The sequence below is a fragment of the Akebia trifoliata genome, chromosome 3 (assembly GCF_017979445.1).
Source record: "Akebia trifoliata isolate Shusen 1 chromosome 3, ASM1797944v1, whole genome shotgun sequence".
Classification (NCBI taxonomy): domain Eukaryota; kingdom Viridiplantae; phylum Streptophyta; class Magnoliopsida; order Ranunculales; family Lardizabalaceae; genus Akebia; species Akebia trifoliata.
This window is the reverse complement of record NC_141377.1, coordinates 17,393,655-17,418,370: the sequence shown is the minus strand read 5'-3', so window position 1 is coordinate 17,418,370 and position 24,716 is coordinate 17,393,655. Positions and strand designations below refer to the sequence as shown.

Sequence of the window (24,716 nt, the reverse complement as noted above, 5' to 3'; positions counted from 1 at the left end):
TAAAAGCAGTCATTTTTTTCGACTGTCTAAAATCGTCGTTTTTCCAACATTTATTAGCAATCACAAATAAACGCGACTCCTTTTAAAACAACTGCTTTTGCCACAGCAATAACAGTCGTTATTTTCAAAAACAACTATTTAGATAGTCATTTATTGCACATTATGACGTAGTGCAATGTAAAATTTATGTTCCTTAGGATTTTGTTTTTTTCCTCTCGCAATTGTATCTTTTGTTAGGCAATACCTATTGCTTCTTATCCATGCATTCCTTTGGGTTAGGCATAAGATGATGCTTGAATATACAAATAGAGACATTATAATGGGTGACACACATTGACTTTTGTATCAAATACTCAAACTATAAATTCAACAATTGGAACAAAAAAATGGACTTGGAATCAAAGAAATTGAAAGAAAGATGAGTCTACCCTCTAAGTATAAATTGAAGACCAATCCATATGCGTATAATAAAATCAAATCATTTTTTACAATAATAGAACTGACCCACTTGAAACTACCAAAACCTACAAGAAGATGACGGAGGTGAAGATATAAAAAGTAACCCATCTCCATTTAGGCCAGTTGGAGAATTGACAACTAGGATAATGTTGATGATATATTTACAAAGGAGGATTAGTTAATTAACATTAAAGAAGGTCATTGCTTGTGAAGATGGGCTAACTAACAAGATGAGAGGCAGTGACTAGAGCTACTGCTTGTGCCCACATTTTCGGTCAAGCCTTCACATCTCTTGAATCATCATCTGCATCAATTAATTAACAAATTCATTAGTTTTGAAATCTCTTTTAGCCAAAATAGAATAACTTATGACCTTTACATACAACAACAATAAAAACAAGAAAGAATTATCCAAATAGAGAAACAAAAGAATAAGGAATTGAGCAATCTAATCAAGAAATTAGAACTATGGATATTCTTCTACCAATATTTTTTTTTTAAAACACCAACATAATTATCTCAACAAACAAATATAACCCATTTCTTAGATCAATTATTAGATTCTCATTCAACAATCCTTAACTACCACCCAATTAAAACAAGGAAACGGGCCCCATCAAATGTAATCACAGGGGACTCTCGAGGTTGGAATGCACCAACCCATCTCACCTCCTCATCATCAAGGTTACAAATGAAGGCATACCATACCTCTTTACCACTCGAGGCCAAGGGAGCAACTTGCCTCGACATCATGAGCCTGAGATCGACATTAACGCAAAACGGGTGGTTAACGGCTTTGGTTGAAGCCACATGGTCCATAAACCAAAGCTACAAAAACAGGAACATTCTACACTTTTGAAAAAATGGTAAATTTAAATTCAAATTTATGTTAAGTTTGGAGTTTAACAGCAGAAGTGGAGCACATCCCTAGAAAATTCGATCATGACCGGACGAACAAGTCTTGAGGGATTGAAACATCTCATACAGAAGCATCGACGCCAATCGACGTCCATCCTGAACTTGTTGTATCACATGAATTAGGAAAAAGTCCATAATGTCCCCACCACCCGGAAACAAGAGTTGACTCACCACCATTAAAGTGAGGGCATCAAAATGAATCAACGGTCTCGAGGGATCCGTAAGATGCTTGACCAAGAAAGATATTAACATCGTCTTCAAAATCGATCCACCATCCGAGATCTTCAAGAACTTGCGGTTTATCCCCAAGAAGTCGGAAGCTTCGCCTCAATAACATATCACAAAGGCGGAAAAACAACTATACCCGACATCTTGAAACCCAACAACACTTTAACCTCCTCAATGGTGGGAATCATTTCATGTTCCCCAAATCAAAAGAGGTTGAATTCGGAAACCCAACACCCCAACATTGCCTCAATCAAGATCTATTGCAATGGAATTTTTGATAAGGAAAGTATGAATCTCGATTTATTCAAACCCCATTGAACCTTCTCACAAAAAAAAAATCAAATAAAAAAAATATAATAATAATAAAAAATACAAAAATAAAAAATCAAGAAAATACAAAAAATCAAAAATACAAAATACAAAAAATACAAAAAGGTTAAAAAAATCAAAAAAATAAAAAATAAAAAACCCTTTCGAGTTGCACTTAACTCCGATTTGTCAAAGTACGATCGAAGAAATATTTGAATTTCAAAACTCATCAAATTTTCACAAAATCCGAGATCTCACACGAGTTTCGTGCTATCGAGATCAAGGAATTAATAAGGTAAAACTCTGTCAGACCATTTTCTACAAAAATCATCAATGTAATCGGTAATCCGAAATCGTGTTTTAGTGAAATTTTCTAGCCCGTACAAATAAGGGTTTAGTCTATTCTTTGCAGTTCTTTACACGCAATTCCTGCAAAGAAGAGCAGCTGTAGACACCCCAATTTGAAAGTGCCCTCACTCGAAAGGGCCCAAAAATATTCAATTTTTCAATAAAATTTGTCAATGGGCCTCAAAGACCCGAATAAATGAAATGTGACATTTTAATATATTTGGACGATCCTAAGACCTCATAAGGGCCTAGTAAACCCACCTAAAAAGATTCGGTGTACCCCCCCCCCCCTTCACCGTTCCGCCCCCGAAATCAAAGAAAGCTTTCCAACGGGTCTAAAAAGTCAAATTCGTCAACACGTGACACTTTCATCGATTTAAGGTCCTTAAAACCCCATAAAGGTTTAAGGTATCCACCAAATGAGACTTGGGACCCCCCATTTTCCAACCTTCACCGCTCCGCTCCTGAAACCAAAATACTAAATTCTTAATAAAATTCACCAACGGGCCTCTATGGCCCAATTTGGTGAAACATGACATTTTGATTGATTCGATGATTCTCAAAATCCCTAAAAAGATAAATAAATGTAAAATGAGACTTGTGATACCCACATCTTCCATAACCCTCACCGTTCCACTTCCGAATTCGAAAAAAAACCCTAAGCCTACTTAAGGCCTACAAATCTTCAACCCTCCAAAATTAATTTCTCACCTTATTTCTGAACCTAAACCCAATCCCACACCACCTAAAACCTAAAACATACCCACCCTAAAAAATCCAATTCAAAACAAACCCTACCCAATCTAAAATAACCTATAATCTTCCCAAAATCCAAGCCCAATACATTAAAAAGTCCACAAACCATTATCCATATCCAATCCACCTTCATACCCATAACCCTAACCCACTAACCATTATCTACATCAATCAATCACCATTTTGATCATAAAAAATGACACATGTCATCACCCTATCTCACCTCCATTATCCAACTACCTACCCCCATCACCTTTCTCTAACCATCTATCTACCCACATCATTTCTCTCCAAAAATCACCTCAGCCCATACCCTTCCTAACCTACTCACCTCTAACATAACCAACCACCCACATCACAACTCATATCCCCTACACCCTAACCTATCATATTTCTCTAAATACTCCACCAACTCACATCACAACCCACACCTCCCCTTATCATTTCTTACAGATCCACTTCTACAAATAAAGCTCACACCCCTCATCTCCAATCCAACACTCATTCTCTCCAATCAATTCATATAAATCACCTCATCTCTCCTTCTTTTTGCCACATGTCATCATCCCCTCAACCCTCCAAAAAACCCAAACATCATTATCTTCATCTAAACACCTCACCTCTTAACCCAACCTAACACACAATCCAACACCTAACTCCTTACACCCCCATTCTCTCCATCTCACATCACTCATCTCATCTCACCAAACACTCTACCCAAATGGATTGAGTAAGATCCAAATCATTTGGATCAAAACACTACCCGTTTACCTTCATTACACAACTACCATCCTCTCCACTCTAAATTTCATACCCTTCACCTTCAAAACGTATGTCATTTTCTACTCTCATAACAATTTACCTTACTATATCTCTAAAGTAACCCCTAAACATCTATAAATACCCCCTTCATCTTCCCAAAAATGATGACCAATTCTCCCACCAAGTCTTAAAAAAAAAAAAAAAAAATCTTCTCTCAACTCATCTCTATTATTTACTCTCTTCTACTTCACTCTCAACCTTCTCACATTACTTTAAAATACATAGTCATATTTTACTAATGACTCAAAGAAGAAGACATAGAAGAAGAATAAGGAAAAAAAGAAGAAAGACATTAAGGTTTTAAGGTGGGACACACCCCCATCTCTCCCTTCTACTCCCCTCTCACTTCTTTTTAATTTTTCTTTTAGAAAATTTCTAAGATGTGATGTTCCCCTTCCGCTATCTCTGGTAGATCGGACTTCGGTTCGGTTGAAAGTATAGGGGTTGTAACCACCTTAAAAAATAAAATCGTTTTATGAAAATCGATATTCGGATTCTTCTCGACTCATGATAATGGATCTATAACTAAAGCCAACACTTTTCAAAAATATGATTTCCAAGGTTAATGTCTATTAGGATCATCTCCTTCGATGAGATGGTCCTTACGAGCTAAAGTCAATAATAAATCCCTACTTAGAGTATAAGTTATCGACATATGACACTTTTTTCTATTCGTAATTTTTTAATCAAAATAACCGAGTTGAGTTAAGGTTAATACCACTTGGTGGGAAGAAAAGGGTGCCTAACATCTTTCCTTTTCTCCAATCGAATTGCTTACTCCGATCTCAAGGTTAGATTGGTATCTTATCCATTAAGAGTCATTTAACGTCAAAATGACAACTTTTTTCTAAAAATGAACATCGGGTGATCATTCACACCTTTTTTCAAATATGAATGGTGGCGACTCCAATCTTTCGTAGAACTGATAATCATGATTGAGAATCACGTATCTACAACTACAAATGAAGGACTTTTATTTGTATTGAAAAATAGATTTTTATGAAAAAATCTGCAATCAAACACTTGAAGTTAAGATTTTTCGTAGAAACTCAAATCCTTACTATTTTCCATGCCTAATCAAATAGACCCTAAATGACTATCAAACTAGCCCCAAAAAGTTAAGGACGATTTAGAGAAGAAGAAAAGAAACCTCTCATAGGATCTAGTAACAAAATTTTACTCACTGTACCATAAAGCTACCTTCCATAAGTTAGGTAGGGTGGTGCACTAGAAATAATACACCATATATGAGAGTCCAATAATTAACAAAAGCTATTTGGTCCCTCGCACCGACCAATTTGAGAAAGAGACGTGCTGGAATGTGCGATGGGCACCTTAGACGTGATGGATGTTGTGAATCTCTAGGATATGGCAATGCTGACGACAACATTGTCAAGCGAGTTAAACGTGCAGAGGCAAGGTAGACTGGTAGAGAGTAATATGTTAAGACAATTTTATACCTCGTTTGGATTTAGTGGCTTTCGCTGCTCACGCGCAACCTGCTCTTCCCTCAATCCCTCTCAAATCTCAAATCTCAAATCATGGAGCTCTCTCTCACCCAACAACCTTCGAATTCGTGTCTGTTTCTCCAAAAATCTTACTTTCTTCCTAAAAACTTCAAATTCTCTAAGATACCCATTTCTTCGCAACATAGATTCTCTGGAGAACCAATCGTTTTCATTCCCGAGAAACATCGATCGATCGTTGTTCTTGCGAAGAAGAAATCCAAGATGATCGAAGAAGTAAGCGAAGAGCTCAACTCGATTGCTTCCCAAAACAAGGATTTCGCTCACACTCGCAGGAGGATTCGATCGGCTTTCGTAGATGTCCAACTGCAGCTCGATCATCTCCTCTTTAAGGTTCGTTTCATTTGATCAAATGGGGTATCCTCTGTTTCAATTTTCAACGTATCAAAAGTATTTTTTCCTTTTCCAAATCAGCAGCTTTTTTGTAATTTGTATTGGTTTTTTTTTTTTCTTCTTAAAATTACTTTGATACCCCTTGATTTATAAGTAAAATAACTTAAATGCCCCAGTCTTGATTCTTGAAGCTATCACCATAAAAACCCTTTAGGTTTTCTTCCCAAAATCAACAAATTTTATCTACCAAAGGGCAAGATGGTTTTTGAAGTAGAAGATGAAAATATTGATTCATTTTTGAAATTTTGGATAGATAGAAAAAACAAATGGTTTTTAAAATGGGTTTATTAAGGCAAGGTTGAAAAGAAAGGCTTCAAAGATGAGGTTTAATAGATTAAAATAATTTACCATATACCAGGTTTCAGAGTACTAGTTTAGGGAAAAGAGAAGTTGAGGGTTTTAGGATGTTAGGATGAAGGTTGAAGAAGAGAGTATATAAGGTCATTGGTCATCAGTCTATGAGAGTAGACCTTGGTCAATGAGAAAATTTTACTGGTTTCGAAAAAAAAAATTTAATTTTCAATACGGTTAATTTACCGGTTTGATAAAAAATTTTAAAACATAATTTTCTAAAAACTTTGTGCTATTATGGTAATTTCGCCTTTATTTTTTATGTTATCTTATTTACTCTGTTTGAATTTTGGGATAGATGGCTCCTTCTGGGATCATAGCAGAGGAGGTAAGCAAAAAAAAAATAAACAATGATGTTCTTGTTACCATTAGATTTTTTTTTTTTTTTTCCTGGAGAAATTTGTGGAATTTAAAAGTTCAAATATGTTCATTTTGTAGTGGTTTGAAAGGAATTCAAAGGGTCTAGAGATATTCTGTAAAAGCTGGTTACCGAAACGGGGTGATCAAATTAAGGGTATAATCTGTTTCTGTCATGGATATGGTGATACATGCACGTTCTTCTTTGAAGGTATGATTTATTGTTCTCGAAAAATTACTACTTTCAATCAATGTAGAAGTCATGATTGATATTTGAGGATCTTAATTTTTCAGGAATCGCAAAAAGAATTGCTGGTTCAGGTTATGGAGTTTACGCTATTGACCATCCAGGTTTTGGGCTTTCTGAAGGCTTGCACGGATACATTCCAAGTTTCGATGACCTAGTCGATAACATTATTGAACGGTACACAAACATAAAAGGTGTATTGTTGGTCATGATCTTTACAGGTCATTTTGTTATCTGTTGTTAATCTCTTATGGTATTATTTTTATTGGTTTAATTCGCTTTAATGATTGGCTGCAGGAAGGCCAGAAGTGAGTGGATTGCCTCGCTTTATATTGGGACAGTCCATGGGAGGAGCAGTTGCTCTAAAGGTTCATCTAAAGCAACCAAATGAATGGGATGGAGTGATTCTAGTAGCCCCAATGTGTAAAGTAAGACCTCTAGAAGCATACTCAATAGTAAAATGTTTTCGAAGGGCTATATATCATTAAAAGCCTTTCTGTGCTATATTCAAAGAGATTAAAAAACCTTACTCCTTATGGCTCCTTTCGATTAATTTGATGTACATAGAAAAATAATTTCTTCCCAAAAGATTGAATGACTCCTTTGTTGACATTGTGCTGATACCAAGATTGCAGAGGAATTGAAGCCCCCACCAGCAGTTTTAAAGGTCTTGACTCTCATTTCCAATGTTCTACCAAAAGCAAAGCTCTTCCCACAGAGAGATTTAGCTGAGCTGGCATTCAGAGACCCCAGGAAAAAGAAAATGGTTGGTATTTTCCGCATTATTAATACATGGGTACAAAATTAATTGGTGGCATATATTTAAAAATGTAAAAAAAAAAAAAAAAAATTTCCCTCGGATTTAGTCTACTTTCTTTTTTTCCATTACAAATTTTTATTAGACTTGGTTGAGCAAAAGTAATTGCCGTTTCTGATAAATGACCCATAACTTGTATTCCACTCCTGTTCATTATAACTCTATTTCCAGTATGACTTAAAAACATCCTTCTGTTTTGTTATTCTGTATTAAGTTCTTGTAATTTGTTTATATGTATAAGTTCTTGTAACTTGGTCCTTTTAACATACTAATACCATGATTTTTTTCAAGCTGCTTTTTTTATGTCCTGAAATAAGCTTTTGACATAATCCAGACATCCAAACTACTCTTGAGAATGCTTTATATTCAAGAAATTTTATGCAACCTATAATGATCCAATTAAATAGTGAAAAAACCAACCTTTTATAAGAATTACTAGCTTTTTATTTTTAATTATCATATTTCCCATACTAGAAAATCCTAAGATGCTTAAAAATTCAATATTAGTTTCTATTTCCATAATTACATTGTTTGATTGCTTGCAGTTTAAATGCAAATGTACAATATTTTAATTATTGGACTTGTTAAATTCTTTTCTGTTCAGCTTTAACAAATGTTCTTTGGCTTAACCTTTCCCACAAGATTACTTAAGCACAAAGTCCATTTTTAGAGGTAGGGAGTTGAAAAAGACTTTTGTTCTTTTAATTAAGGTACTCTTCTTTAGTGCCTGATTTCTATTATGTTTCTTACTACAAAAAAATACAACTTTTATTTTTCTGTCAATGTTCTCTTCAGTTTAGACAAAATTTCAGTTTATAATGTTTTTATGGAAATGCAAGAAGTCCAGTGTCAGATCCTATACTGTTGACTAACTTATAAGTATCAATTATCAAGAAACACACAAAGTCTGACTCATCATATCTCCTTTCCTATTTGTTTATTTTGCTTTTTTCTGTGAAAAATTATTCTTTGATACATAACTAAATATCCCTTTCTATTTAGGCTGTCTACAATGTGATATCATACTCTGATCAAATGCGACTGAGAACTGGGCTTGAACTTTTGAAGGTCACAAGTGATATTGAATCACAGGTGGAGAAGGTCAGTTGGAATACACACACACACGCACACACAATTTGTCTTTAAATTACTCAAAGCCGGTTGTTCGTTGACCAACCCCGTGGTCCTTAATAGGCTAGTACACTTGGCACATGTTGGAAAGGGTGACTCACGTGTCCATGGGAATAGTCGGACTAAGTCTGGATACCCATGTATCAAAAAATTTAAAAGAAAAAACGGGGTGTGTATTATATGGCTCATTTTAGCATTAGAGACTGTAATCCAATTGATTGAGTCCTAGCTTTAAGATCACACAAAATCCCCACCGATGATGTGGGTAGTTGAAGGGGAAGGCCATGGTGAGGAAATGTTGAAAGTTGGGAATGAGAAATGGATCAATCAAGGTCATATAAATTAGCTAAGACGATCAAGACCATTGAATTGTTTCTGAATTAGATTATGATTAGAAAGAACTTTGAGTGGTGGGAGATCTGTCATTATTTACTTAAACTTTTGCATAATAAGTAAGGTTTATTTGTTTTGTTTACCCAAACAATTTTATTTCAGTATTCCACATTTTGCAGACTTTTTATTTGTTTGTGTGTGATTGCTTCTATTTGTTTTTTCCAGGTTTCATCTCCATTGCTAGTCCTGCATGGAGCTGCAGACAAGCTGACAGATCCCTTAGTGAGCAAATTCCTTTATGAAAATGCTTCAAGCAAGGACAAGACTCTAAAGCTTTATCCAGAAGGTTATCATTGTATCCTGGAAGGGGAACCTGATGAGAGGATCAATACCGTTCTAGACGATATCATCTCATGGCTTGATTCTCGTTGCCTCACCAAGTAGAATTAACATTTTATCTCATGGCTTTCCCTTATAACTTGTGTGTACTATTATTTCCTTATGTTCTAAATAAATGTCAAAGCCACGGATTGCAGATTTCCTACTTGTTCAACAATAGTTTTTTTTTCAATTGATAAGGGAAAAAAAAAGATACCAGGGGAAGGTCGAGGTGAACCCTCCTGAGAAAAAACGAAAAAAAGAGCAAACTTCAAACAATTAAGGAATTTCAATACTACAAATGTTCTCCCACCATGCCAAAAAAATCTTAAAAAATTACCACTTGGATTTCTTTGAAGATTTTGCACCAAAAGAATAGGAGCCTAAGAACTGAAAAAATCAACTCTTGTGTCGATTGCACCTTTCCTTGATTATTGCATTTATTCTTTCCAAATGCCCCAAAAGATCGCAAATGGGGTTAGCCCCAAATCAACTTCTTGGCATGGTGAAAGCTCAATTTCGATTGAATCAATTTCCCAAGGACACCTCTATATGATCCCAAAACATAACAATCCACCCTGACCAAGGCAAAAAAAATGAGCCCACACCACCTTTGCTACCTAGCAATGAATGAGTAAATCAATTGAATCCATTCCCCAAGGACACCTCTATATGATCCCAAAACATAACAATCCACCCTGACCAAGGAAAAAAAAATGAGCCCACACCACCTTTGCTACTTAGCAATGAATGAGTAAATGATTGGTGAATTTCTCATTTGACAAACACATACAACACCTGTTTAGGCAACAAAAACCACTTCTCCTTAGAAGATCTTGTGCTTGAATTCTTTCCCCCATTATCATCCAAACAAAAAAAGCTACTCTGAAAAATTGATTGTTGGACAAATAGGGAAAGAAATGAGACAGAACTGATCTTTCAAGCTTTAACTGTATTGCTGAAGACATTATTGTGTTTAGCTGCTATTCTTTTGGTAGTCCAACAAGTTAATATGGTTAGGTAGTTGATGAAAACTCAGTTTGTTCTATCAACACTTACCAACTTTGCATGCATGTCTACATTAGATCAAACCTTGGTGATGCCAATTAGATCAAATTTTGTCAATGAAGATAACCTGACCAGTTATTTGAGACCAAACCACACATGTATTTCTGTTTTAGACTATTACGTATGGAATTCAATGTCTCCAACTCAGAAATGTTCGAAGTCTTTGTAATTTTAGAGAAGAAAATAATTGTTCTTCTTATTCAACATAATGCTTGAGTACAAGGTAATTGAAAATTAGAGAGAGAAGTTTTGATTAATTAACCCTAATTGGGCTTTAAAGCATTATATAGTATGAGATGAGAAAATGACTAAAAAGGACACACAGACTTAGAAACATAATAATAACAAACTTATTTAACACTCTCCCTCAAGTTGGTGCGTGGATATCAACAACACCCAACTTGGACAAGACATCTTCAAAAAATATTTTGCTAACTCCTTTAGCAAGAATATCAGCGAGTTGTTGAGATGTAGGTACGAAGGGAGTACAAATCTGTCCAGAAACAATATTTTCTCTAATAAAATGACGATTAACTTCAACATGTTTCGTTCTGTCATGCTGAACCGGATTTGCTGCTATGTTAATGGCTGATTTATTATCACAATAAAGTAAAGACGGGACTAGCACAGAAAGACACAAATCCGCTAATAAGATCTTGAGCCACAACAACTCACACACTCTAAGTGCCATCGCTCTATATTTTGACTCAGCACTTGATCGAGAAACCACATCCTGCTTCTTACTGCGCCAAGTTATCAAGTTACCACCAACTTTAGTACAATACCCAGAAGTGGACCGTCTATCAGTCACCGAACCAGTATAATCTGCATCTGTCCATGCCTCAACGCGAAGATGACCATGATTACCGAACAAAATGCCTCGACCAAGACATCCCTTAAGATATCTAAGAATGTGATATACAGCAGTAAGATGAGATGTTCGAGGCGAGTGCATAAACTGATTGACAACACTAACAGCATAGGCAATGTCGGGGCGAGTCATAGACAAGTAGATCAATTTGCCCACAAGACGCTGATACTGGCCAATATCCGACACACACTCCCCCTCAGAATCAGTCAACCTGTGATTCTGCTCAATAGGAGTATCAGCTGGACGAGAACCAAGCTGACCAGAGTCACTGAGTAAATCGAGGACATACTTACGCTGAGAAATAAATATACCAGAATGGGATCGCGCAACCTCAATACCTAGAAAATAACGAAGATGTCCCAGATCTTTAATCTCAAATTGACGTCCTAAGTAAGTTTTGACTGCGGTAATGTCATCGTTATCATCTCCAGTAAGAACAATGTCATCGACATAAACAATTAAAGCAACGATTTTGCCGTGGGAATGACGCAAGAAGAGGGTGTGATCAGCAAAACTCTGATGGAATCCAAACTGCTGCATGGCCTTAGTAAAACGCTCAGACCATGCACGAGGAGACTGCTTTAGACCATAGAGAGAACGACGAAAGCGACAGACATGTGCAGGAGAAGCAGATGTAAGAAACCCAGGAGGTTGGATCATATAGACTTCTTCCTGAAGATCACAATTGAGAAATGCACTCTTCACATCCAACTGAAAGAGAGGCCACCCTTTAATGGCGACAACAGAAAGGAGAACGCGAATGGTGATCATTTTGACAACCGGAGCAAACGTCTCCTGATAATCAATCCCATAAGTCTGAGCATAACCCTTGGCCACCAGACGTGCCTTATAACGAGCAATAGAACCATCCGGATTATGCTTAAGTGTGAAGACCCAACGACAACCCACAGCTTTCCTTCTAGGTGGAAGATGTACAATTTCCCAAGTTTGAGTCTTTTCTAGAGCATTCAATTCATTAATCATAGCTGCTCGCCACTCAGGATGGGTAATAGCATCTACAACAGTAGTAGGAAAAGAAACAGTAGAAACAGAGGCAAGAAAACTCCGATAGGAGGGTGAGAGGACAGAATCAGATATATAATTAGAAATAAGATAAATACAAGTGCGCTTACCCTTACGAGTGGCGATAGGATGATCATCACAAGGTACAGACGGAGGCGAAACTGGAGGCGATGAGGAGAGCTGGTCTGGCATAGAAGTTATGGTAGTATCGCGTGGACGCCGAAAGTAAACCTGTAGTGGAGGAGGTGATAAACTAACAAAGGGTGAAGAAGGAGGAACGGGCATGGGAAGAGGAAATAAAGAAGGTAAGGGATCATCAAAAGAATCTAAGGGAAACCACTCAAATTGAATGCCAACAGACCCATTGTAGTACGGAGTATGCTTAAAAAACGAAACATCCCGAGAAATGAAACGCCGTCGAGAAGGAGGATGGTAACAACGGTATCCTTTCTGGGTAGAGGAATAACCCAGAAAGATACATTTCATGGCCTTAGGGTCAAGTTTAGTACGAGTTTGGTCAAGAATTTGAACAAAGCAGACACACCCAAACATGCGTGGAGGAAGTGAAAATAATGGACGATCTGGACGTAGCAGAGAGAGGGGCGTGGCAAACTGAAGAGCTCGGGAGGGGGACAGATTAATAATGTAAACAGCAGTAAGAACTGCATCGGCTCAATAGGATTGTGGCACGTTCATGCCAATATAGAGGGCACGGGCTAACTCCAGAATATGACGATTTTTTCTTTTGGATCGACCATTTTGTTGAGGAGTCTTGACATTGGACATTTGGTGCTCAATGCCAGACTTTAAACAAAGTTTCACAACCTCACTATAGGTGTACTCCGTACCATGATCAGAACGGAAGGTTTTGACAGTGCGACCAAACTGGGTATGAACCATAGCAAAAAATTGCTTGAAGATCCCATAAGCTTCACTTTTGTGTTTCATAAGATAAACCCAAGTAGTACGACTGTGCTCATCAATGAACAAGACAAAATAACGAAAACCAAAAGTGGATGTGATAGGGGAAGGACCCCACACATCAGAATGAATTAGGTCAAACATAGCAGGTGCAGTAGTATTCATGCTAATAGGATATAAGAACGCACATGTTTAGCTAATTGGCAGGTTTCACAAGAAAAATCAAGCAAATTATTATTATTAAATAAATCAAGGAACATGTGTTTCAAATAGCCAAAGGAAATATGGTCTAAGCGTAAATGCCAACGCATTACAAGAGCCTTATTAGACTGACTACTACTACTAAACTTAGAGAGAGAATGAGTGCTAGGTGAACTTGGTACGTCCAAGATATACAAGCCATTCACTTCACGTCCAGTGCCAATCGTCCTCTTCGACCCCAGATCCTGAAAGACATGATGAGAAGGATAAAAGATTACACTACAATTCAAATTTTTGGTAAGACTACTAACGGAGATAAGATTAGTAGTAAGTTGAGGAACATGTAGTGTGTTAGTTAAAAATAACAAAGATGTAACATGTAAATGACCTTGACTAGCTATAGAAGATAAAGAACCATCCGCAAGGTGAACCTTGCGATGACCAGAACACACACTATAGGTTTTAAATAAGGAGGACATACCAGTCATGTTATCAGAGGCACCAGAATCAATGATCCATAGTGAGGAAGTGGTGGAAACACTGTGTGCAGATGCAAAGGTACCTGATTTAGCGAATATAGAGACTGGATGAGATGAAGTCTTCATCTGATTGAAGAAATTCCTGAACTTGTCAAGTTCGGCTTGGGACAGAGATACCGAATCTGAGGAGAAGGTAGTAATTACAGAAGGTGCTAAGTCAATAGTTGGCTAAGAGACTACATGAGCTGAAGAACGTTGAGACTGGTGTCGCTGTTGGTGAGGAGGAAGACTATGAAGTGCATAACACCGAGCCTTCTCATGACCCAACTTCCCACAATGATCACACTTATGTCGCTGATGAGTAGGTATAGCCCCACTAGGAGGCTGTGGAGAAGGTAGGCGAGCAAACATAACTGAGTGATCTCCTGAAGAATGAGGTAGTACAGCTGCGCGACGACTCTCATCAGCCAAGACATAAGAATATGCAGTCTGTAGGGATGGAAAATGATCCATACCCAATAAATGAACTCTCGTATACTTAAACTCATCCCGTAGTCCGGCTAGAAACTGAAATACTCGATTCTTATTTAGAATCGATGCATATAATTCCTCATCAACAGAGTCCTTCCAAGCATAGGACGAGGAGTAGAAGGATAACTCTTCCCATCGAGGACGTAACTGTGATATATAGAAGGTGACTGAAGAGTCACCCTGTGAAAGGCAAGAAATCTCATGCTTCAAGTTAAAGATCCGGATATTGTTTTGACGTTGCGAATAGATATTCTTTGCGGAATCCCATATCTGTTTTGCTGTTGTGGAGAACATGAAACCAGCTGCAATGTGTGGTTGCATAGATGTAACTAACCAAGACCAGACCATAGAGTCATTAGCAAACCATTGGGGATAAGTAGAGTCAGTTGGTGCCGGTTGGTTTGTCGCCCCTGTGAGGTAACTGATCTTTCCTTTTCCACCAATAAACATTTCAACCGATCGAGCCCAAAGAAGATAATTAGGGCCATCTAACTTCACAGTGATAATTTGGATGCCTAGAATGTCGGTCGAATGAGAGGAATGACCTCCGGAACCAGCACTATCACCGATGAGCGAGGAAGAAGACATGTCGGAGGCCATAAAAAATATATATATATCTATGTGTTTTGGCTTGAAGGGAGGTCAAACTAAAAAATAAGATTTTTTTTTCTTCTTCGACTGTTGTTCTCAAACACCAAGACAAATGTGAACGTAGCTTCCAGCCAAAGAATTTGAAGTGATCGCAACCTCCAAGAAAATAAAAAAAGAAGGAAAAACAAGGTCTGCAGTGATCGTAGCCACCCAAGAGTAAATCTGAAGTGATCTCAGCCTCCAAAACAGGTTCTGCTATGATCGTAGACCCCTAACTGCACCTCTGCAGCGATGATAAACCTCAAACAAGGGTTCTGCTATGATCGCAGCCTCCAAAACTGGGTCTGTTGTGATCGTAGACCCTTAACTGCACCTCTACAGTAATGGTAAATCTCAAACAAGGGTTCTGCTATGTTCGCCAGCCCCAAACTGCACCTCTGCAGTGATCGTAGGTTCAAACACACCCTTCTGTTGTGGTCGTAGAGGTCATAACAGCAATCTGCTGTGATCGTAAGCTTCTAAACAGCCTAACACTAGCATCGCAGGTTCAAACTGTGGTCGCAAAGCACTTTGGAGAAGTTGCAGACTTGATCTTCAGCAAACCAACACTATACCATCATGTTGTTGTTATCGTGAACTCCAACCAACAGCCTTGCTGATAGAACAGCCTGATCACAGGCTCCAAACAGATTTCAAACTCTTATCGCATACTGCGATTAGGGTGTAGAGTGGAAGAGAACCCCCGTAGGGGTGATAAGGATTGAAGACGAGAGGTGTGTGAAGGTGATTTAAGAAAAAAAAAGATGATAAAGTTATAGCAGACGAAGCAATGGTTGAGGTCGAGAGAGCCTAGCTCTGATACCAAATTGAAAATTAGAGAGATAAGTTTTGATTAATTAACCCTAATCAAAGGACACACAGACTTAGAAACATAATAATAACAGACTTATTTAACAAAGGTATATATAGCAAAGAATACTAACAAATCTATAACTTACTTTCTTATAAAAGAGGAAAATCTAATTAGAATATTAACAAATTTGTAACTTACTTTCCTATAAAAGAGGGAAGTCTAATTATTGTAAAAAATAGAAAAATATGCCTAATCATAATCTGAGATATTAACTCAGATTTTATTTGATAAAAAATAAAATATCCTAACAGTTTTCCTAAAACTTCGACACCCCCCTCAAGTTGGTGCATAAATATCAATCATGCCCAACTTGCTAACAAGAAGTTCGAAGTTAGGTCTAAATAATCCCTTGGTGAGGATATCAGTTATTTATTGCATTATTGGAACAAAGGGCATATAAATAGCTCCATCGTCAATTTTCTCTTTTATGAAGTGTCTATCAATCTCCACGTGCTTTCTACGATCATGTTACATTGGATTCTGTGCAATGTTGTTGACAGCTTTGTTGTCGCAGTACAATTTCATTGGCTTATTAACCGATATTCTCAACTCTTCTAGTACCCTCTTTAGCCATAACATCTCACAAATTCCGCGAGCCATAGTACGATTGTAATGACCTAAAAATCTTAATATGTATCTCGAAAAAAGAATTTTAAATTTTTACGTTGATTCAAAAGTATGGATCCTTAATTTTTAATATTTGAGGAAAATTAATTCCACCAATAGATTCAGAAGGGTCGAAAAACATACTTTAACCTGTAATCACGACTTAATCAAAAGTCGATCGAAAATGTTACTAAATCCTCGAGTTTCACATCAAGTAATTCCAAATTAATAACGACACTTTGAGATATAATTTGAGGAATCCGATCATACCATTAGATTCATGCCGAAAAAACACTTGAAATAGAGTATAAGAATGTCCAAATCAGCCTTCGGGAAAAATAATTCCTGAAATGACGCGTACGTCTCAACTTAAGCTATAAATATCAATCCCTAATTAGAAAAATCTGATTTATCTTATTCTCCTTTCTAAATAAAACTAAATCATTTTTTCTTGTGATTTTCAACTCAGATCTACGCCAAACGAAAACGATCCGAGATTTACTGCAAGAAGGAAAGTTGTTCATCTCGTCGAGGGTTAAGCATAGATGCTAGAAACATCGATTTTCGTCAGAGAAAAATCTTTGAGATGGGTCAGAGGTGATCCTTAGACTCCGTTGAGCCGTAGAGAATAACCCAAAGTAGGTTGCTTTCCCTTCTACCTTCTAGTCATAGAATAATTTCATAAAAAATCCATGTGATCTTCGATAGATTGATCGTTTCATTACATTTATACATATTTGAACGTATTAGATCATGTTTGCATGATTTGTTTTTATTTATTTTAATTCATTTGAAGTATTTTATGTATTTTATAAGTAGTGTAAGGTTTGGATCTATTTTAATCAACTTTCGACGAAAAATCAGCAATTCGAAAAAAAAAATCCAAATATTTAGTTTAGTTTCAATTTATTTATTTATTAAGGTTCATAGAAAATCCATAAAGAGTGACGCGTTGCCGTGTATTTGGAAGCAGCGAGTCAATCTATGATAGCGTTAAATGTCATATGCTCTTCGATAGTATGGGATATCTTATAGAGCATATTACAGTTTATAAGATCCAAAAATTTCTCCTACTTATTTCCTGGGGAACGTTATATGTAAAAGCGATCTTTGTATAGTGTAGAGGTAGGCGGGGTTCACATGCATTGCCTCTTGATAGGCTTTAACGCGAGGGGTCTCTTGGGCTAGTTAGTGATCACTGTTAGTTTGTAGTCGTCAAACGGTCGACTTTACCGTTAGTTGAACTCAATATTGGGTTTTTAGTCAATGGCCAGTCTAAGCCGGATAAATAGTCATCCAACTGTGGTATGCTAGACCGACCACAAAATCAGATTATAACAATGGGATTCCACATCAGATTGAAAGTCTGGAATAATGAATTGCTTTTAGCCGAGGTGGTTATATTGGTGTATTCCTCTGTTCTCTTATCGACTACACCACCATATTCTTATTATGTATATTTTCCTTATTTTGTAACGTTGATAGATGTTTTCATTTGAAAGATACGTACGTTACTTTAAATGATTTAAATGATAAATTGAAAACTTTTATAACTGTTTATTGAGTATGCTTAGACATTTATCGTATGTTAAATTATGAAAAACTTGTATTATTTAACTGTTCTGGTGATTACTCGTGCATGTATGACTCGCTGTTAGAATAACGCTTATCCTACTAAGTAACACTCCCTTATTACTCAACCTATCATTACCCTTACAAATTATTCAGCTATTGAAGAGTCGTTCTTTGAGGAGTCTTTTGAAGAGGTCCTTGAGAAAGATCAGATTGATGTTTTACTACCGCTATGTCTTTGAGGATTAGTAGAGGCTCCTAGCGATTTTTGCTTGTAGATAAAGAACATGTTAGTTTAAAAATTTTTGTAATCTAATGTATTATGAGATTGAGGATTTTAATGATATCAGTGCTTGACAATTGTTCCGCTTACTCTAGACTCTTGTATTGATGTCAGTCAAATGTTTTTCCGCTGCGTATATTTTCTTTTTGTATAAGTGTTATTGCTTGTGAATGTTGTAGCTACGTGGTTTTCGTCGTCATGACGACCACAACTACTAAATATTGGAGTCGCCACCATTCAGATTGGAAATGGGTGTGAATGGTCACCCGGTGTGTGCCTTGTCGAAAAATTGCCATTTTTGACGTTAGTGACTCGCAACGGATAGGGTTGATCAAACCTAGAGGTTCGGGTAAGCGGCTCCGTTGGAGAAAAGGGAAGGTGTTAGGCACCCCTTTCTCCCCGCCACATGGCGGTAACCTCAAATAACTCGGTCATTTTGATTTTTTAAAAGAAAGTGGAAGGTGTGTCCCATGGGTATATTTGTTCCCTAAGTAGGATTTAATTTTGGCTTGATCATAGGATCATCTCATCAATGGAGATGATCCTTGTAGATCCAAGCCTTGAGGTCCATTCATGCTCAACTCATTTAAAGTGAAATGAAAAGAGGGGGAAGATAGAAGAGGGAAGAGGAGAGGGTAGAGAAAGGAAAAAAAAGGGGGGGGGGGTGTTGATTGCTCCCACCTTGTACTCTTGGATTCCTTCTTCTTCTTTTTCTTCTTCTTCTTCTTCTTTGAATTCTCTTTAGTCTTTGGTGAGTTGAGTGAAGTTATTTCTCTTAGAGTGTGTTATAAGAGAGTAGTGAGGAGGAGTAGATAGAGTAGATTTTTTTCTTATGGAAACTTGGTGTGTGTGTCTACCCCTTTTTGGGGTGAGAGGGGAGGTATATATAGGTGTTTGGAGGGGGTTTGGGGGTATAATGGGGTTGAAATGTGAGAGAAGGGGTAATGGTATAGGATTTAGGAGTGAGGGATGTGAAATTTAAGGTGAAATGGAGGGTAAATGTGTAATGAATGAAAATGGGTGAGGTTTAGACCTAAATGGGTTGGATTCTACCCAAACCCATTTGGGTAGAGTGTTTGATGGGTTGACATGAGTGATGGTTGGTGGTGGAGTGGGGGTGTAAGAGAGTGGTTTAGAGAATGAGTGTTAGGTTGGTTGATGAGGTGAGGTGTGTAGATTTAGGAGAATGGGTTGTGTAAGAGGTTGTTAAGTTAGTTTTTGGGAGGAGAAAGGAGATGATGCCATATGGCAATCATGATGAGGGGGTGAGGTGATGAGATTGGTTGATTGGTTGATGGGGGTTGTTTGATTAGAGAGAGAGAAATGGGTTAGTTGATTGATGATGAAGGAAGTATGGGTTGAGTTGATTTTATTGGAGTGTTTTAAGGAAGATGATGGGTAGAGGTATGGGTGATGATGTGGGTGGTTGATGATGTTAGATAATGGTGATGGGTTAGGGTATGGGTGAAGGATGGTTGGTTATTGATGTTAGAGGATGGGGGTAGGTTAGGTTAGGGTAGGGTATGGGTTGAGGTGATTTTAGATGGGTTGTTTAGAGCATGGTGATGGGAGTGGGTGATTGGATGAGGGAGGTGAAGGATGGTGATGACAAGTGTCATCTTTTGATGTTGAGGGGTTGATTGGTTGATGTGGGTAAGGGTTGATGGGTTGGGTGGTGGGTTGGATAGTGAATGGGGTATGGATAGTGGTTTATGGGCTTTTAATGTATTGGGCTTGGGTTTAGAAGGGTTGTGGGTTGTTTTGGATTGGATATCGGATTTGGAGATGGAACGGTGAAGGTTGGATGAAGGGGTAGGCATCCCAAGTCTCATATTATTTTTCTTTTGATTTTTTTGATTTTTTTGATTTTGAAATCATTGATTTAATTAAAATGCCACGTGTTGGCGAATCGGGCTTTTGGGCTCGTTATCGGTTTTTGCACGCGAGTGCGGAGCGACGACGTTGAACAACTGTAGGATGGGTCACCACCCTTTTTGCGAGTCCTCGAGACCCTGGGGTGGTCTTAAGAACATTGATTTGACCGAAGTCACCACCTTTGATGTTTTTGGGCCTTAGGGGCCCGTTGGCCCCTTTTGTTGGAAAATCGATATTTTGCAGGGAGCGGGGTGGATGGGAGTGTGCCGAGCCCTTTTGGTGGACCTACTTGTAGACACCCCATTTTTGCATCCGCCTGATTAATCAAGTCGTCAACCCGATCGCAAAGATTCCCAATGATGGATGTCTATTCCAATGCTTTATTTTGTTACCAGATATGTTTCAGAAATCCGGATGAGGTATCTCAAACTGACAAAACTTAGAAACCACGCTACGCTAGGAAAATGCGACTCCAGAAACCTAGAAATCATCATCTTGCAAACCAAAAAGAAGCTTCACGATAAAAATCACTAAAAATGATTAAATTACCAAAATACCCCTAACCTCAAAACAACCCTAGAGCCTACGTTACGCTTAGGAAAACTCTCTCGAACACATAAAATAACAAATCGGAACCAAATAAATCATTTCACCAATTTTAACAGAATTTGACAAAATTACGAAAATGCCCCTCATAAAATTCACAATAATTTCACATAACAATTTTCATAAATGACACAAACTAACATTCTCATTGAATTCCTTACGAAAAACCGATTCTAAAACATCCTAGAACATTAAAAACCGACTTGAAACGTGAAAAGTCCTCTCCGGGGGCAAAACGGTAATTTCACAATTCTCATAATTAAAAAATTCGAAATTAATAAATAAAACATTAAATATTTAAAGTGAAACATTAATGAAATTAATTCAAAACTTTGAACCTCAAAAATCGATTAATTGGACCCTCAGGCAAAATTGTTGAGGGTTCGTGGGATATTTCTTTAAGGACCCCTCCATTTGGGGGTCCAAAGAATTAAAGATATTTTAGAGGGAGGTTCTCCAAAAATTAAAAGTAAATCAAGCAAGACTGAAGTCAAGGTATTAAAGTCAATCAAGTGAGACTGAAGTCAAAATTAAAGTCAATTAAGCAAGACTAAAGTCAAGATATTAAAAGTCAATCAATTAAGACTAAAGTCAAAACCCTAATCTAAACTAATCGAGTCAATCTCATAAGACTAAGGTCAAAACCCTAAATCAAAACCCTAAATCAAAACCCTAATCAAGTCAATCTCATAAGACTAAGGTCAAAACCCTAAATCCAAACCCTAATCTAAAACTAATCAAGTCAATCTCATAAGACTAAAGTCAAAACCCTAAAACCCTAAAGACTAAGTCAAAACCCTAATTGAAACCCTAAAAGAAACCCTAATCAAACCCTAATGCTTCTAAAAAACTTTATAAATAAGAGCCTCCACACCCCATTTTCGTATAAAAGAAGAAACCCGAGAAAAAGTAGGTGAAGAAGCCTCCACAACCTCCCCAAAACCCTAATTTTGGAGTCCCAACTCCTTCCCTAACACCCCTACTCCGATTTTAGCCTAAAAAACATCCAAAAACCTTTCAAAAACACCCCAAAAATCCACCACAAATTCAAAGCATCCAGATCCAAGAAAGAGACACCTTACCTCGGAGATCAGAAATCAGATCCGGAGACAAAGCGAAGCAAGGAGTACGGTACAAGGAACTGCTTTTCAGATCTGAGGGAATAGTACTTTTGCAGATCGAAGGTAAGGTTTTTTATTATTTTTTTAATCTAGGTTTATCATTAGCAATGTAGATCTATTTGGGATAAGTAGAGACCGGCATTGGCCGGGCGGGGTTGGTGCCTAACACCTTCCAACCCCGTAACATGATTCCCGGATTCAGATTTCTATAGTAGATTAGTTCTTTTTATCCATTGTAGGGTCAATTTGGTTCCTAGACCGTAATAACTAGGTGGCGACTCCCAAACCTCAAGGGTCAAAAGCGGATCCGTGCACCCCGCGGATCGAGGGCGCTTTCACTACTAACCCATTGAAAGGTGTTAGTGGCTTGGGTTTCGGCGAAAGTATCATTTTTCGATGATTCGGGCCATTGAGGCCCGTTGGTCGAACTTATTGAAACCCTACTATTTTTGGGCCCTTTCAAGTGAGGGCCCGTTCAAATCGAGGTGTCTACAAATGTTATAACAAGTTGTGTGATTGGTTATCTCATACCTCAAGATTTTGACTGATGAATCATAGGGATTCATGTTGAGATTTCGGGGCATGACAACGATACTCTCCTTAGACACTACTTCTCCTAACCACGTTTTGTTTTTTTCTTTGCCACATGACCAAGTTACCCCATACATATGTGCAACACTAAGGGGGTGCATCCATATATACATCTTCCTCCAAGTCACCATTAAGGAAAGCATTTTTCACATCTAATTGCTGTAGAGGCCAATCAAGATTTGCTGCAAGTGACATGAGAACTCTCACAGTATTTAGCTTTGCTATAAGTGCAAAGGTTTCCAGATAGTCAAAACCTTAGGTCTGAGTAAATCCTTTGGCAACTAACCTAGCTTTATACTTTTTAAGTGATCCGTCTGACTTGTATTTAACTGTGAACACCCATTTACACCCCACTGTTGTCTTCCTTCTTGGTAGATTCACTATTTCTCATGTCTTGTTTTTCTCAAGAGCCTTCATCTCCTCAGAAACAACATCTTTCCACTCAAGAACCTTTAGAGCATCCTGCAAACTTTTTAGAATCTCCATACAAGACACTTGTGAGGTAAAAACACAGAAATTGGATGAGAGATTTTTGTATGACACATAATTTGACAATGGGTGTCTGATACATGACCTTACACCTTTCTAGACAACAATGGGAATAGTAGAATCGGTGGACTCACTAGACTCAAACCTATGACTCATGGACTTGGGACCAAGATCAGAATTAGACTGAACTAGTTGTGCAGACTCAGAAGAAATGTTACCTGGAGGATTTGTGGACTCATGGCAGTGCAAGAGATCAGTTGACTCTTTCCTTTGAGTTGTATTCCTTAACGAATAGACAAATATCAAAGGGTATTAACCCTGTGATTTTGGTACCTGTTTATTTCCTATTTGTTTCTTTAGAATCATGATCATCATGAGACGACATTATAGATGGACCTTCAATTTCATTATTTAAAGAACTTGATTCACTCAAATCTGGTACAATAATGTTTGGACTCTCAAAATAAACTAAGGGTGTGGGAGAATGAACAACTGGTATTTCCTCAAGTTGAAAATATTCTAGATGGTCCGAATCTTCATTTTTCCTCTCCCTGAAGATGAGTACTAAAAAAAAGTGTTTTTTTTTTTAAAGTTACATCCATGATGACAAATAGTTTTTTAGAAACTGCGTCAAAACATTTGTATCTTTTTTTATTATAAGCATAACCAACAAACACACATTTCCTAGCACGGGGTTCCAAGTTGTCCTCGGTTGTGATCATGAATGTGAACAAAAACAGTACACCCAAATATTTTTAGAGGCAAAGATGATAAAAGTCTATTTGTCGGATAAAACTTGTGGAAAACATTAAAAGGAATTTCAAAATTTAAAACCTTACAAGGCATTTGATTTATGAGGTAAGTTGCAGTAAGAATGACTTCACCCCAAAGATATTTAGGTACCTTATTTGTAAAAAGTAATGCCCGAGCCACTTCTAACAGGTGTTTGTTTTTTCTCTCAGCTATTCCATTTTATTGAGGAGTGTCATTACAAGAGCTTTGATGAACAATCCCTGTTTCCAAGAAAAAAATTCCTAAAACTTTATTAAAGTATTCTTTGTCATTATCGCTCCTAAAGATCTGAATTTTCTCATGAAATTGTGTCTGCACCATAGTATAAAACATTTTAAAAATAGTTTCCATTTCAAATTTTTCTTCCATTAGATAAATCCAAGTTAACCGTGTATGATCATCAATGAACGTAACAAACCACCTTTTTTCAGAATTTGTAAAAACCCGACAAGGTCCCCAAACATTACTGTGAATCACAGTGAATGGTTTAGAGACCGTGTAAGGTTGTGGAGAAAAAGATGCACAATGATGTTTAGCAAATTGACAAATCTTGCATTCAAAAGAAGATGGACAATTTTGAAAATTTTTTGGAAACAAGTACTTTAAATACTGAAAACTTGGATGGCCTAGCCTATAGTACCATAACATTATTTCACTATCCTTAGAAACAGAAATAGAATTGAAACAGGAACGGTGGTCTTGTCTACTTGAGTTGGTCCCATCTTCAAAGACATAGAGTCCAACATTGCCCATCGTCCTCCTCGAACTCAACTCCTGAAACTCACAATATAAAGGATAAATATAAGCACG

At 37.4% G+C, this 24,716-nt stretch overlaps 2 protein-coding genes across 6 annotated transcripts in view; one reads left to right on the top strand and one right to left on the bottom strand.

Annotated features, from left to right (window-relative positions):
- Nucleotides 1-488: 488 nt before the first annotated feature.
- LOC147406076 (caffeoylshikimate esterase-like) overlaps nt 489-24,716 on the bottom strand; it is an 82,271-nt gene continuing 58,043 nt past the window's right edge. The window contains exon 10 of one of the 4 annotated variants that reach the window (XM_086433992.1): nt 489-763. In XM_086433992.1, the coding sequence (XP_086290118.1) occupies nt 735-763 (29 nt within the window). In that variant the 3' untranslated portion in view covers nt 489-734. Of the gene's footprint in view, nt 764-13,549; nt 13,703-23,646; nt 24,681-24,716 lie in introns of those variants that run through there. The other 3 variants (XM_086433991.1, XR_015176271.1, XM_086433990.1) reach the window with 3 other exon arrangements.
- LOC147406077 (alpha/beta-Hydrolases superfamily protein) lies at nt 5,280-9,532 on the top strand. 2 transcript variants are annotated; one of them, XM_086433996.1, is made up of 8 exons: nt 5,282-5,699; nt 6,409-6,438; nt 6,549-6,678; nt 6,762-6,908; nt 7,012-7,142; nt 7,343-7,480; nt 8,534-8,632; nt 9,221-9,532. In XM_086433996.1, the coding sequence occupies exons 1-8, from the start codon at nt 5,382-5,384 to the stop codon at nt 9,437-9,439; spliced, it is 1,212 nt and encodes a 403-aa protein (XP_086290122.1). In that variant the 5' UTR covers nt 5,282-5,381; the 3' UTR covers nt 9,440-9,532. The 2 variants fall into 2 exon arrangements, with proteins under 2 accessions (XP_086290123.1, XP_086290122.1); XM_086433997.1 differs by lacking the exon at nt 6,409-6,438 and having other exon boundaries at nt 5,280-5,699.